Below are 13,699 nucleotides of genomic sequence, written 5' to 3'. Positions count from 1 at the left end.
GATATTTCCAAAATCGAATTTTTTTTTGATGCCGAAACTCTTAAAACTGCATGAAACATCGAAAATTAGTGTTATCCCGAAAAAAAATTTTCTTGAAAAAATCAACTTTCTGGGACTTAGAAAAATTTTCATATTTTTTCTAAGTCCCAAAAAGTCGACTTTTTCAAAAAAATTTTTTTTCGAGATGACACTAAATCTCGACGTTTCATGCAATTCTAAGCCTTTTGGCATCAAAATTTTTTTTTCGATTTCGAAAATTTCATGTACTCCCCCCTATGGTGATTTTTCAAGATATATGAAAATTCCACTAAGTGGACTAAGAAGGGTTTTGCCTTTCTCTATAGAAAGGTATTAGAATTGCTGGAAAAACCGACTTTCGAACGGAGCCTCGGAGACCCATAGTGTTATATACCATTCGACTCAGCTCGACGAGATCGGAAAATGTCTCTGTGTGTGTGTGTGTATGTGTGTGAGTGTATGTGTGTGTGTATGTGTGTGCACTTTTCGAAGATATTTGAACGCGCTCAATTTTCTCAGAGATGGCTCAACCGATTTTAACAAACTTGGGCTCGTTTGAAAGCTACTATCGGGGCATTGATCAAGTTCGAAGATAAAATGGCTGTGACTTTTGGTTCCGGAGATATGATTGTATAAGTGACGTAACCGACAAAAAGCGTTGTATTTGAACGCGCTCAATTTTCTCAGAGATGGCTGAACCGATTTGAACAAACTTGGACTCGTTTGAAAGCTACTGGCGGGCCAGCGATCAAGTTCGAAGATCAAATGGCTGTGACTTTTGGTTCCGGAGATATGATTGTATAAGTGACGTAACCGACAAAAAGCGTTGTATTTGAACGCGCTCAATTTTCTCAGAGATGGCTGATCCGATTTTAACAAACTTGGGCTCGTTTGAAAGCTACTGTCGGGCCGTTGATCAAGTTCGAAGATCAAATGGTTGTGACTTTTGGTTCCAGATATATGATGGTATAAGTGACGTAACCGACAAAACACGTTGATTTTTACCGCTCTTGTATATATAAGGGTGCCAAAATTTTGGGATCAACTCTATTTTCGTAAAGTTCTAGTGCTCAAAAGTTTAAGCACCTCGAAAAAAGCCTTCATGCAAAATTTGACCTAAATTGGACATGCTTAAGGGGTGCTGCCCGGTGGTAAAGGTTTCACAATTATCGATCTTGAAAAAGCACCATAGGGGGGAGTACATGAAATTTCCAAAATCGAAAATTTTTTTTGATGCCAAAACTCTTAAAACTGCATAAAACATCGAAATTTAGTGTCATCTCAAAAAAAATTTTTTTTGAAAAAATCAACTTTCTGGGACTTAGAAAAATTTTCATATTTTTTCTAAGTCCCAAAAAGTCGTTTTTTTCAAAAAAATTTTTTTTCGAGATGACACTAAATCTCGACGTTTCATGCAATTCTAAGCCATTTGGCATCAAAAATTTTTTTTCGATTTCGAAAATTTCATGTACTCCCCCCTATGGTGATTTTTCAAGATATATGAAAATTTCACTAAGTGGACTAAGAAGGCTTTTTTTTTTAGATTAGCATCACTGTTCTCATACAAATAGGCAACGCAAATGTCAAGCAAAAAATGATGCTGACTGTGTGACATAAACACTGAAGCATGCTTTTGTGAACTACTCGAATCAATCTGAATCAATTGGCGTCTAAAATTATTTAATAAAAGTATGAAACATATTTTCATGAGACTGTTATATGAAAGAAGAGAAAGGCATTATCACACCACTAGGTGGATTAAGAAGGGTTTTTAACCTTAAGGTCATTCGCCTCTCCGCCCTTTGACCCTGTATGATGGGTTGGGAATCGTACACAGGTAGACAGCATGAAAGGCATCGACTAACCCATCACGTTATTCCCGTCCCCCTTTCAGTTATTTTTGAAATCCTTACCTACTTTAATTTAATACACTGGGATTCGCTTTTAGTTTCATGAGTTCAATAGAACGTACTTTGGTGCAATGTTAGTTTATCACATATAGGTACTTAAATTATACTTCACAGTTGAGAACATTATGTGCTTCTGTAATAGCTTAGCTTAGCGTACTTAGTTCGCCTGACGAGTGTCAGCTGACAAAATTTTACGAAGTTTACAATTACATTTATTTTGTTTACTGTTGAATTTTGCTGTTTCACTATCAGGTCGCCCCATTTTCACTAACTATAACGAACATTACTTTGTAGTTCTACGTTCTTCGATGCCACAGTTATCAACAGTGTATCAGTGATGATAACTGTATTTGGCAGCTCGGAATGCATATCCGTATTGTAACGCTTGTTATGCTTAACGATACAGTGAACCAGCAGAATCCAAAAATAACTGATAAAGTGTAATTGTAAATTAATTCGAACATGATTGAATAAATTTATCGATAACTGTAATCGCACCCCGATATAATCAAAGTGAAGGGAATACAATTGAACAAATTAGGCAATTAAATATTCATACATTTCAAACATCAGCTCGTTTCAGTATGTTTTCTGCTGAAAACAATATTTTTTTCAAGTGATTGCGTATACCTTTCTATATGAGAACGAAAAAAAACATGTTCTTACTCTTGTTGCAACATAATTTGGACTTAGTCCTATCAGAATTAGATGCGAATTGCTATTTGGATATTGAATTTTATCCAAAGTCGAATTCCGGTTCCGGACATACAGGTTGATTAATAGCATTCCAACGAGCTGCTATTGGAGTATCTTTCGGATCCGACTTCCGGTTCCGGAATTACAGGGTGAAGTGTGTTTGAAATTTTCAAAACGTCACGTTCAAAAATTCAAAGCAACGCACAGTGAGGAAAAAACGATCAAAAACGCGACTTTGCTCAACAATTTTATGAAACCCTAAGCGAATATTTTCAAAGTTAGTATTTCTTATGCAAATTTTTCCGTAGAATAGATTTATGGTAGTTAGAAGATCCGCATAATTCACTATCATGCCCGTTTTGCTCCAATTCCTCTTTTTTCTGACTATACTTCGAAAACTAACTGTGAAACTCTGGAAAAAAATTGAATTCGACCAATTGGAAGGTATTCCTGACATGTTCAAAAGTAAGATAAAAGGATTGTTTTTAATAAGATTGATCGCAAATAACTGTATTTTGTTTACCCCCAGTCATCTTTCCCCATGAATTTACTGAAAAGAAATTCTACTGATCGGTGTTTGGACCAATTATGGTTAAACGTGACAGTTCTATGTTTCGCATATAACCTCAAAAATAATTAACAGATAGTCTCCATGAGCGCATGCTTCGCGCTGCATCGTTTTACCCCAATTTTCCCACAAATATAATTTTATGTTGAATTCTGATTTGCAATCCCAAAGCAGATCCAATATAGCCTACCAATATTGGTTCATATTACGTAGAAAACTTCAGTGATCAAGTACACATAAGGGGAATGACAGTAATAGTCCGTTTAACCCTTTCTACCCCAATGTATGACATAAGTTGTATCTATGGGTGAACTTTATTTTGTATTTCGAAAGCAGGCTGATTTCGGTTTATGAAAATCGATTGATATCACGAAGAAAGACCAAAAAATAAGATTACAAATGAATTCAGTAACCGCACGAATCTTGTTATACCGTTTTACCCCAATTTATTTCATAAGTCTTATATATGGCTAAACTTTTTTTTGGCATACCGAAAGCAGGCAGATTACGGTTGATGAAAGATTCGTGCGGTCATTGAATTCATTTGTAATCTTATTTTCAGGCCTCTCCTTGTAATATCAATCGATTTTCATCAACCGCAATCAGTCTGCTTTCGGTATGCGAAGCAAAGTTTAACCAGCAATACGACTTTTTATATAAATTGGGGTAAAACGGGTTAAACAGGCTAGTACTGTCATTCCCATTGTGTTTGATTGGATCACAGATGTTTTGTACGTAATATGAACCAATATTGATAGATCGTATTGGATCTGCTTTTGGATTGTAGATCATATTTCAACTGAATATTATTATAACTAGAAAAGAAATGGGGTAAAACGGTTTGCTGCTGTCATTAAAACAATATGCAATCGATTTGTAACACTTTTTTACATCAGAAAAACTCTATTCGCTCTTCTGCAAGTTCTTCGGTTTTATGTTATATAGTTAAGCTTGAATATAAAGCAGTATAAAATGGGAACTTGGGGTGAAATGAACATGATAGCGTTTCGTGTGGTCCTTCTAAATACATGTAATCGAATTTACTGACCATTTTACACCAAAAAAGTGCTTTGTGATCAGCTGTATCATGCCTCCAAAAAAATCGTCACGTTTTTGGTCCATTTTTCCCCACTGTGCAACGATGCAAAAATTCACCGAAACTTAACCTGTCCAAACAAAAATTTTCTATGAATAAATACATTGGAATTTCCTACAACTTAAGAGTAGTCTGCAACTAACATTCAAATTAATTGAAACATCAACATTTAGAAGGTATTCCAAATTATGGTATCATAGATTGAGTTTTATTCTTCAGATCAATTATGAACGATTGGAAACATGCTATTGTTAGTGTCCCGAATAATCGAACCAACGCCAAGCGGTGACTGTCAGATTCATCGAACCGTCTAGTTGTTCGATGATTGAATGTCCTTGAATCGTGTGTTAATTTAAGCTTGTTAATTAATAGCTGAAAAGGTTTATTCAAGCAACCATGACGGTAAATAATTACATTCCACTTGAAAGGCGGAAGGCATAGCCAATTTGGGCAATGGTTTCTAAACGACGCAGTTAATCAGATAAAGCTAAATAAACTCCGACACCAACGCTCCCGGGTCTGTTCTATGCTATCTTTACAAGTCTAATTAAATCCACAACCTCGCGACAATGGAATGGCATTAAGCAGGCAAGCATTATTTACAGCGACTAATTCTACGGCATACGTGTGATATTGGAACAAATCGAGACGAGCAAAAATTCCACCTGTTCTACGTTTTACATTTTTTTAGTGATTGTCATTTTTCTTCCATTAGTGTGCGCCAGAAGTGTGATGCGATGCGTGAAATTTAAGTATTTTTTCAATCATCACAACTAAGGCCGGCTAAGGCAGTCAACTAGCAGCAGTTAGTAGCAGCAAAATAATTTCTAGTGAAGTTGGCGTTTGCGAAGTTATTTGTTGTATCAAAGGGCCCTTCGTTGGATGGGTGTCCTGCAGTGAATGGAAAATATTTTTTTTTGTTTTGTTTGTTGCAACGATCAAAGTGCCATTTTGTGTTTAGATGTTCGAAGTTATACCGTGAAAATAATAACATAAATATCGGAAGATCTTACCCAGTGAAGTGATGTGAGCTGTGAGTTAGTTAGTTTTTTTTATCGTTTTCTCCCCGGCGACCTAAGTCGACCGTGGAAATTGAAGCCCCAGCCCTGCGCAGCGAATCGCATGAAGCGAGACGAGGAACGTGCTCGTAAGATGTGGAGAGATATCGGCGTAGCTGCAATGCAGCAGCACGGTCCAAACTCTCTACATCATCACCATCATCCGCATTACAATGGCAACAGTCCGGGTCCGGGTCCGGGTGTTGCCAACAATCCACTTTGGAATCAACCGGGCTATCGGAATTCCTACAGTTTACCCCACACGAGCCAAAGTCCGGCCCAGAATGGCCGCTATCAGCCGCACTACGAAATCAAACCACTGTCCCAGTCCCCATCCTTCCAAGAGATTTCAAATGGGAACTACAATGGAAGTTCCCCGTATCCCATTAAGCCGCGACCCATATCGATGTACGAGATCGGAAATGGGTCACCTGGTCAGCAGTTGCATTCCCTTCCTCCCAATTTTGTGCCACACCAGAACCGATCCAACGGTCGAGCATCGTCTGCGGGATTGCCGCACCTTAGCAGGCAGCACCAGCAACAACAACAACAACATCCACAACAACAACAACAACCGCCGACAAATGGTCTGCGACAACAACCAGAAGAGTTGGTAAGTGCGTTCTCAATGACATCCCTCGTTGATTGATCGAAACCCGGGTTGAAGCATTTGCTGGGCAGGACAGAACCCTACCTTAAATTCTGACTGATTTTTTTTTGAAATTGAATTGAAATTGATTGACAATTACTAAACGGTGGGAGGCGATGTTGAACCTCGTTGACTCATTACTTGACTGATGCTTTTTATGCAGACCTAGTTTTTACCCTTCATAGTATGACTAACATGGGGCGCATTAAGAATATGGTATAATTCCCGGGACCAAAGTTCGCCATATCACAAGCCATAAGAGCTTTCCGTTCCAAACTGAAACGTAGTCATAATTCCAACGTGGTACAGCTCTAATTATGTTCACGGGATCTGCGTCTCTCGAATGCTGGAAAATTAGCGTCGGCCGCCGTTCGTCCGACCCTTTTTACGACCTTCCACTCAATAAAATGTAGCTACTTTGGCTACTTATAATGAATCCACCCGCGGAAACTTAGCACGAATATCGCCAACAGCGGATTGCTTCTAGCGAGCGAGTGTAATTACCCAACACGTCTCCTACTTTTTCATGCCCATGCATACTGGCATAGGCATTGCAATTCAACCGTTAAAATATCTACCGTCCCCCCTCTCTAAGCCACCAACCGATGTTATTGCCAACGTGAATCGTGATTTATGAAATACCGGCCTCGGTGACTGTCTCAATCGGATCTGTTTTTGACGTAATGCGATACCACGCTCCATTTGTCTCCCAGACGAGTGTCCCGGTGGTTGTGTGCTATCCGGGTTGGACAGACATTTCAATTGTCTTAATAATTAATTTAACGATACTAAAGGTTAAAAGAATTTTTTGCAGCAGATTGGCTGATAATTTCAGACAAGCAAAACAAATCGATTAACTTCGGTCCAATCGCTTCTCCCTGCCGAAATTCGGTCCAATCGCTTCTCCCTGCCTTCGTTCACTTTCACTAGAAGCCAGATAAGCAGTTATTACTGGCCATAGTTTCAAGAACCTTGGTATAGAAACGTGACAGTAACATTGGAATTAACGAGCAAATTAGAAACAAAGACAATGCCTCACGAGTCGACACGATACAGTCGGGTAGAATTAGTTCATCAGAAAATAATAACAATGAGAAGGCAATTTTCGTTGTATCGGCATCTGGCGGTCGATGGGAAAGAAATCCGTTTGAACCGGCTTCTGAGTCTGGCACGATTAACCGTCTCGGATAGACTGGCATGAACTGCAGCTGAAAAGTATATTTGTTTTTTTTTCTGTACTTTTTTATGGTAGTTAGATAAAACCACAGTTATAGGATTTTTTTCCCTTTCTCTATAAAAGAGTAATAGATTTGCTGGAAAAAATCGACTTTCGATTGGAGCTCTAGTGTTGTATACCATTCGGCTCAGTTCGACAAAATCGGAAAATGTCTCTGTGTGTTTGTGTTCACCTTTTAAAGATTTTTCCTCGCTCAGTTTTCTCGGAGACGGCTGAACCGATTTCAACAGTCCTTAGCTCGTTTGAAAGCTCCTGTTTGATCAAGTTCGAACATCCACGATTCTGTTTCGAAGATAGAATCCATAAGTGTACATCAACGGCAATCGCTTTTTTACCTTTCTAGAAAAGCATTAGAATTGCTGGAAAAAACGACTTTCGAACGGAGCTTCGGAGACCCATAGTGTTATATACCATTCGACTCAGTTCGGCGAGATCAGAAATTTTCTGTTTGTATATGTGTTTGTACTCTTCCGCTGAATTTTCTCATGATAGTTTTACCGCTCATTATTTTCAGATATGTCTGAATTGATTTTAACAAACTTAGGTTCGTTTGAAAGCTACTGTTGGACCATTGATCAAGTTCGAAGATCAAATGTATATGACTTCTGGTTCCGGAGATATGATGATATGAGTGGCGTAACCGACAAAAACCTGTTTTAATCCACCTAGTGGTGTAATGATGCCTCTCTCATATTACTCATAACATCAAAAATATTACTGTGGAATTCGCAAAAGCAAATAGATATAGAAAAGTTCGTTCGGACCTAATCTAACAAACTCTACAAATCCTGTTTACCCTGTAGTTCCGGAACCGGAAGTAATATCCACAACAAATTTAGGAATTCCATATGAAACTGTAAGACGTTTCCTTTGAACCTATAAGTTTGTGAAAATCGATTTGGCCATCTTGAACAAAGTCAGTGAGATTCTTTTTGCAGTTTTTAATCACAATTCCTCTTCTTCCGAAACCGGATTCAGATGACCGAAATAGCCGAATATGACCTGAAAATTGGAACAGTTTAAAACATAGTTACACCTAGACTTACTATCTCATGCTCTGTTTCGATTAAACCAATTAAACGAAATCTAACAAACGAAGCCAGCCAGCGTTTCAGTTACGTCTGTACATCACTACAACTACCGGAAAATTTCATATTTTTTCAAAAAAAAATTGAATTCATTGACACTTGTTTATTTTTTCGGTCGTACTGATCATAAAATAGCTATAATTTTTATCAACCTCAGCACCGTCTTTTACCAATGTTACACACTAGAAGCAGACATCCGTAACCGTTTTGATTTCTTCATAGCGTGTACGAAATAGAACAAAGTACGCATCGTTTGTTTTGTGTTTTCTTTTTCTTTCGGTGTGGTACGTAGCTATTGTCGTTCTATATGGCGATTTGAAAACTTTGACACTCATCGCCCTGTAACTGCGGAACCGGAAGTCGGATCCGGATGAAGTTTCACAATAGCTTTAAAGACAATATGAGCTTTAATTCAAATCAAGATATGTGAAAATCGGTTCAAGCATCACAGAAAAATCGAAATGAGTTCTATTTTTTAAGTTTTTCTGCACCACTTTCGGTGCTTCCGGAACAGGAAAAGAGGGGATCAGTAGGGCCGAATTATTCTTTTATGCCCACAAACTAACAAGCTCTACTAACTAGAAGAATCTATCAGTTTTATGGGATTTGTAGCTGGTTTTGACCATCGTTCGTGGAAAAATACCAATGAAATTAGTAATTTACCACTTATCACGCTTTAGTTCCGGAACCGAAAGTCGGAACTGGATAAAATGTTCTAGAAATTTTTAGGAAACTATAAGACCTTTCATTTGAATCTTATTTTGTGACAATCGGCTAAGCTGTTTCAGAGAAAATTGAATGCGCACTTTTTCTCTAATTTTCACATATTACTCTGTAACTCCGGAACCGGAAGTCAGATCCAAATGGAATTCAATAGCATGCTATGGGACCATAATACCAGTGAGTGCATATTTTTGTTACATTCATACACACATACACATACACATACGGACGGACACACAGACATTTGCCCAGTTCGTCGAGCGGAGTCGAATGCTAAATGACATTAGGCCCTCCGGGCCTCGGGCAAAAAGTCGATTTTCACAGTGATTGCATAGCCTTTCTAAAAACTTTTTTTTGAGATAACACTAAATATCGACGTTTCATGCAATTCTAAGATTTTTTTCGATTTCGAAAATTTCATGTGCCTCCTCCCCTATATTAATTTTCCAGGATCTATTAAAATTCCACTAAGTGGATTATTGAGCGTTGTGGTACACTTCTCATGCTCCACTTCACATGAGAGGTACGCTGTATGAGACGCTTTCATACCCAGTACGATGCGCCTAGCTTCGACTTTCAGTCCGATGTATGTTCCATCATCTTCTCAATGTTACGTGTCACAATATCAACGTCTAAAGCGAAGCTTTTGAGACATTAGATACTACGTACTACTCGTGTTGATCCTCGCTCTTTGCATCACACCTTCCGAAGCACTTTCATACATAGTCACGATTATGTCTACTAACTAACCGAAATCTCCGTTTACGAACTTGATTAGATTCGTGGAAAAAGTTTTGTGCAATGAATGTGGAATCCCATTCAATCATATGGCTAATTTCGGTACGGATGTGAGAAGTAAGTGCAAGAAAATTATATTTGGGGTTGTTTAAAAATGCAAGATGGTGACTTCCGGTTTATTGATATTCCCTGAAAACCCCTACAATTTGGGTATTTTCTGAACGGGTTTGATGAGAAAACGATGTTTGAGGTGGTTCTGAATTCCAAGATGGCTACTTCCGGTTTATTATAATCCTTGAATGCTATTGAAATATGGATATGTTCGGGACGAATTTGGTGAACTGGTGTCAGAAAACAAAATTTGGTGACGATTTATTGATATTCCATGAAAACTCTTACAATATGGATAATTTAGAAACGGATTTGATCAATATGGAAAGCGATGTTTGAGGTCGTTTCGAAATCCAAGATGGCGGTTTCCGGTTTATTGATATTCCTTGAAAACCATTACAATTTGAGTATTTTTGGAACGGGATTGATGAGCAGATGTCGGAAAACGATGTTTGAGGTGGTTCTGAATTCATAAGAATAGTCATATTGTAAGGGTTTTCAAAGAATTTTCATACACCGAAAGTCGCCATATTGGATTTCTGAAGGAAATCAAGTATCGTTGTCTGATATCTATTTATCATAACCGTTCCGAAACTACGCATATTCAAGGAATATCAATAAACCGGAAGTAGCCATCTTGGATTTCGAAATGAGTATAAACATTGTTTTCCTTTACCTAAGGAGTGTATCGAAAAGTAGTTAGCAACATTGATTATTTAATAAAAAAACGAAAAAAAACCTATTTTGACATCAGTTTTCGATATATTGTAGAAAAATTACATTTTTATGCATTTCACTGATTATATTGAAGAAAATCCTAGCTTCTGTGAAACGCTCGCACTTTGGACTTGACATTCTTCATTAAATTCTGCACAGTTACTTTTATGACTTTCCTGGTGGCAGCTGTGCAGTTTTTTTTAACTCCTGCATGTTTTGGGACACTGTACCTTCCTTTCGAAAGTGCCGCTTGACAATTGCCCAATACCTTTCAATTAGCCGAAGATCCGGGCAGTACAGTGGGTTGATGTCCTTTTCCACGAATTGTACATTATTTTTTGACAACCACTGTAGAACGGAGTTGGCGTAGTGGGCTGTAGCCAAATCCGGCCAGAAGAGAGGAGAAGCCTTATGCTTTCTGTACAGTGGCAGCATTCTCTTCTTCAAACATTCTTCCTCGTACACCTTGGCGTTAATTGTGCCCTTCGTGAAGAAAATCGACGACCGCAAACCACAGGTACAAATTGCTTGCCAAACCAACACCTTCTGCCCAAACTTTTCCATCGCCACCGTGGTGTCAGCGTCGTCCAGGTCCTGGTACACCGGTTTCGTATAATATTGCGGTCCGGGCAGCGCTCGAGAGTCTTCCTTGGCGTAGGTTTCGTCGTCGATCAGGATGCATCCGTCTTTATTCTGTACAATTCGGTTATACAGTTTTCACACTCTTGTTTTGGCCTGAATTTGCTGTACCAGGGGCTTTTTCGGCACCTTCTGTTTCTTGTACGTTTTCAGGGAGTTCTGAACTTTGATCCGTTGAATCATCCCGATGCTGGTGTTGAACTTCTTGACCAAATCCCCCGTCGACGCCGATGGGTTTTTCCTGATGTACTCAACCACTTTTAAGTCCTTTTCCTACCGGATCGGGGCAAATCCTTCATGCACGGAAAAGCCAGCGATCGCAAAACAACTAAAATATTAGTTGTTTTTCTGATTTTGATTGGTTAAAATTTGGTACAACTAATCGACTGTTGTTTTAACTAATCTGTCATTTTTTGATTTATCGTGCTGGCAGCTTAGCAACGACACCCAACAAGTAACAAACAAGTAATGAATCGTTTCAGTTGAGCAATGCCAAACTCTCTGAGCGAACAATGAAACGTTTCAATGAGATGTCACTCGTTCTCAAAAAGAATTTCACCATAAAAATGGTCACAGGGAATTAGGAAATTTTTCCTTCACTTGCAGAATGGCTTGCTGGTAAACCTAAGGCTACAGATACATTTTCAAGAAAATACAAATAGTACCACTTCACTTTAGCAGCAAATTTTTAAGCTTTAAGCGGTTTTAATAACATTGACATAAACTGCCCTAGAATACATTACTCTCAGATGAAATTAAAACATTTATACTGTAGGAATATCTATTTTTAACACATGGAAAACTTGTTTTACAATTAATTGATATATTCTTCTGATGCATACTTTCACTTACATAAAACAACCACTACGTAGCTAACATAAATGACGTTCATTTACCATTGAAAATTTTCAATATGAAACACTTCTGGTGAAATGAAGAGGTTTTTTGTTCTGCGTTTTGCTGTTTTCGTTCTCCGCCAAGTGACAGCATTTGAATACAACAATTTCGGTTACCTGAATGGTTATGACAAAATCAACAGATATGTTAGTTAAATCAACAACATTTTAGTTGAAACAACCAGGGCGTGAAACAACAATTGCAATATTGTAATTTTGTGATCTGCGGGTTCTCCGTGTGGAAAGGGTCTTACCGAACTTCTCGATAATATTTTTGACACTGGTGCGGTACACTTTTACCCGTTTTGCAATTTCGTTGTACATGACACCACTTTCTGAGCACAAAGTGTGCAGAATTTTCTTTCGCGTTTCCGGATCAATTCGACTCATCATTGAAACGATAAACCGTCCCGAAACCAATCGATTGCGCAGCTGTTATTGACATGTAAACAAACATGTCACCGCAAAACACACTGCAAAAAATTAAGCCATTTCAGAGTAATAACTGTTTGAATGTTGCTAACTACTTATCGATATACTCCTTATTCTTCAAATCCGTTGGGGTTTGATTCGTAAATAAGATTACGTTATTTAGGATTTGGTTCGACAAAATATTTACGCAGGATACCTATTTCTGCGTAAATATTAAAAATAGAGTTCGTAATCGGTGGTTCGGGTATGGATGTGTAAACGTTAATTTCGAAAGCGGAATTGAGTATTGTCACATATTGTTGCAACTGTCATCCAATCTAATGGCACTTGACTATCCTCAGGGAGCGTCATAATTTGGACGGTGACTAGGTAATTGTTTGTTCTAAAAGCGTCAATATTGTACCACAGTTACAGGTACAATCTTATCGCACGAGTGAACCGATTGAAAGTCCCATATAAGTCGCTAAAATAGCTCCACAAATAGCCAGCCACCCGCACTCCGTCCCGGCGATAGGACACAACAAGATAGCATTGGAATGTGGCTGGCTTTATCATGGTTGCAGAATTCGCTGTGCAAACAACGCCATCGATAATGCCCTCGATTAGAAGTGATGTTTCAAATTGAAACCAAAGCACTCCATCAATCCATCAAAAATCGAGGGCGTGGGGAACAAAATAAATGGGCTCGAGTTTCTGCGGACCAGCAACAACATGCCTTACTTTATAAGTACACAGGACGAGCGGGACGTCTTGTATCCTGTTCATAACATTTCAGTTACCTAATGGACATTGATTAGATCACAAATGAACATCATGTAGTCAATCAGCTGTTGTTCAATTGACCAACACTGTTTCTTTTGTGCTGCTATCTGTGGGTCTTCTTCGGTGTTTTTTCTCTCTGTTCTTGTTCTACCGGAAAATAACTGCCTGTGTGTCGTCAATTACGTAGACCAGGGCTCAGGATGCGAACATGGTAGCTATGACAGTGACAAAGTGGATTTATTTTTAGTCCAAAGTTTCCAGAACAGGAAAAAAGCTTATCGACTTGACGGTCTTCCTTCCGCCATGACCACGAACGCGCTAACGTATGGGATGAAAACGTTGCACTAGCTACTAGGGAAAA

General features: G+C 38.5%; 1 protein-coding gene across 4 annotated transcripts in view; it reads left to right on the top strand.

The window, feature by feature from the left end:
- Positions 1-13,699, top strand: part of LOC131427853 (serine/threonine-protein kinase 26) — a 205,666-nt gene that overhangs the window by 143,692 nt on the left and 48,275 nt on the right. Inside the window, exon 2 of one of the 4 annotated variants that reach the window (XM_058591404.1) lies at positions 5,004-5,959. The exons of the other annotated variants lie outside the window; for them this stretch is intronic. Coding sequence (XP_058447387.1) covers positions 5,411-5,959 — 549 coding nt within the window. The 5' untranslated portion in view covers positions 5,004-5,410. The remainder of the gene's footprint in view (positions 1-5,003; positions 5,960-13,699) is intronic. 4 annotated transcript variants of the gene reach the window in all.

Source organism: Malaya genurostris, chromosome 2 (assembly GCF_030247185.1).
Source record: "Malaya genurostris strain Urasoe2022 chromosome 2, Malgen_1.1, whole genome shotgun sequence".
Lineage (NCBI taxonomy): Eukaryota > Metazoa > Arthropoda > Insecta > Diptera > Culicidae > Malaya > Malaya genurostris.
This window is presented reverse-complemented; position numbering and strand designations above follow the sequence as displayed.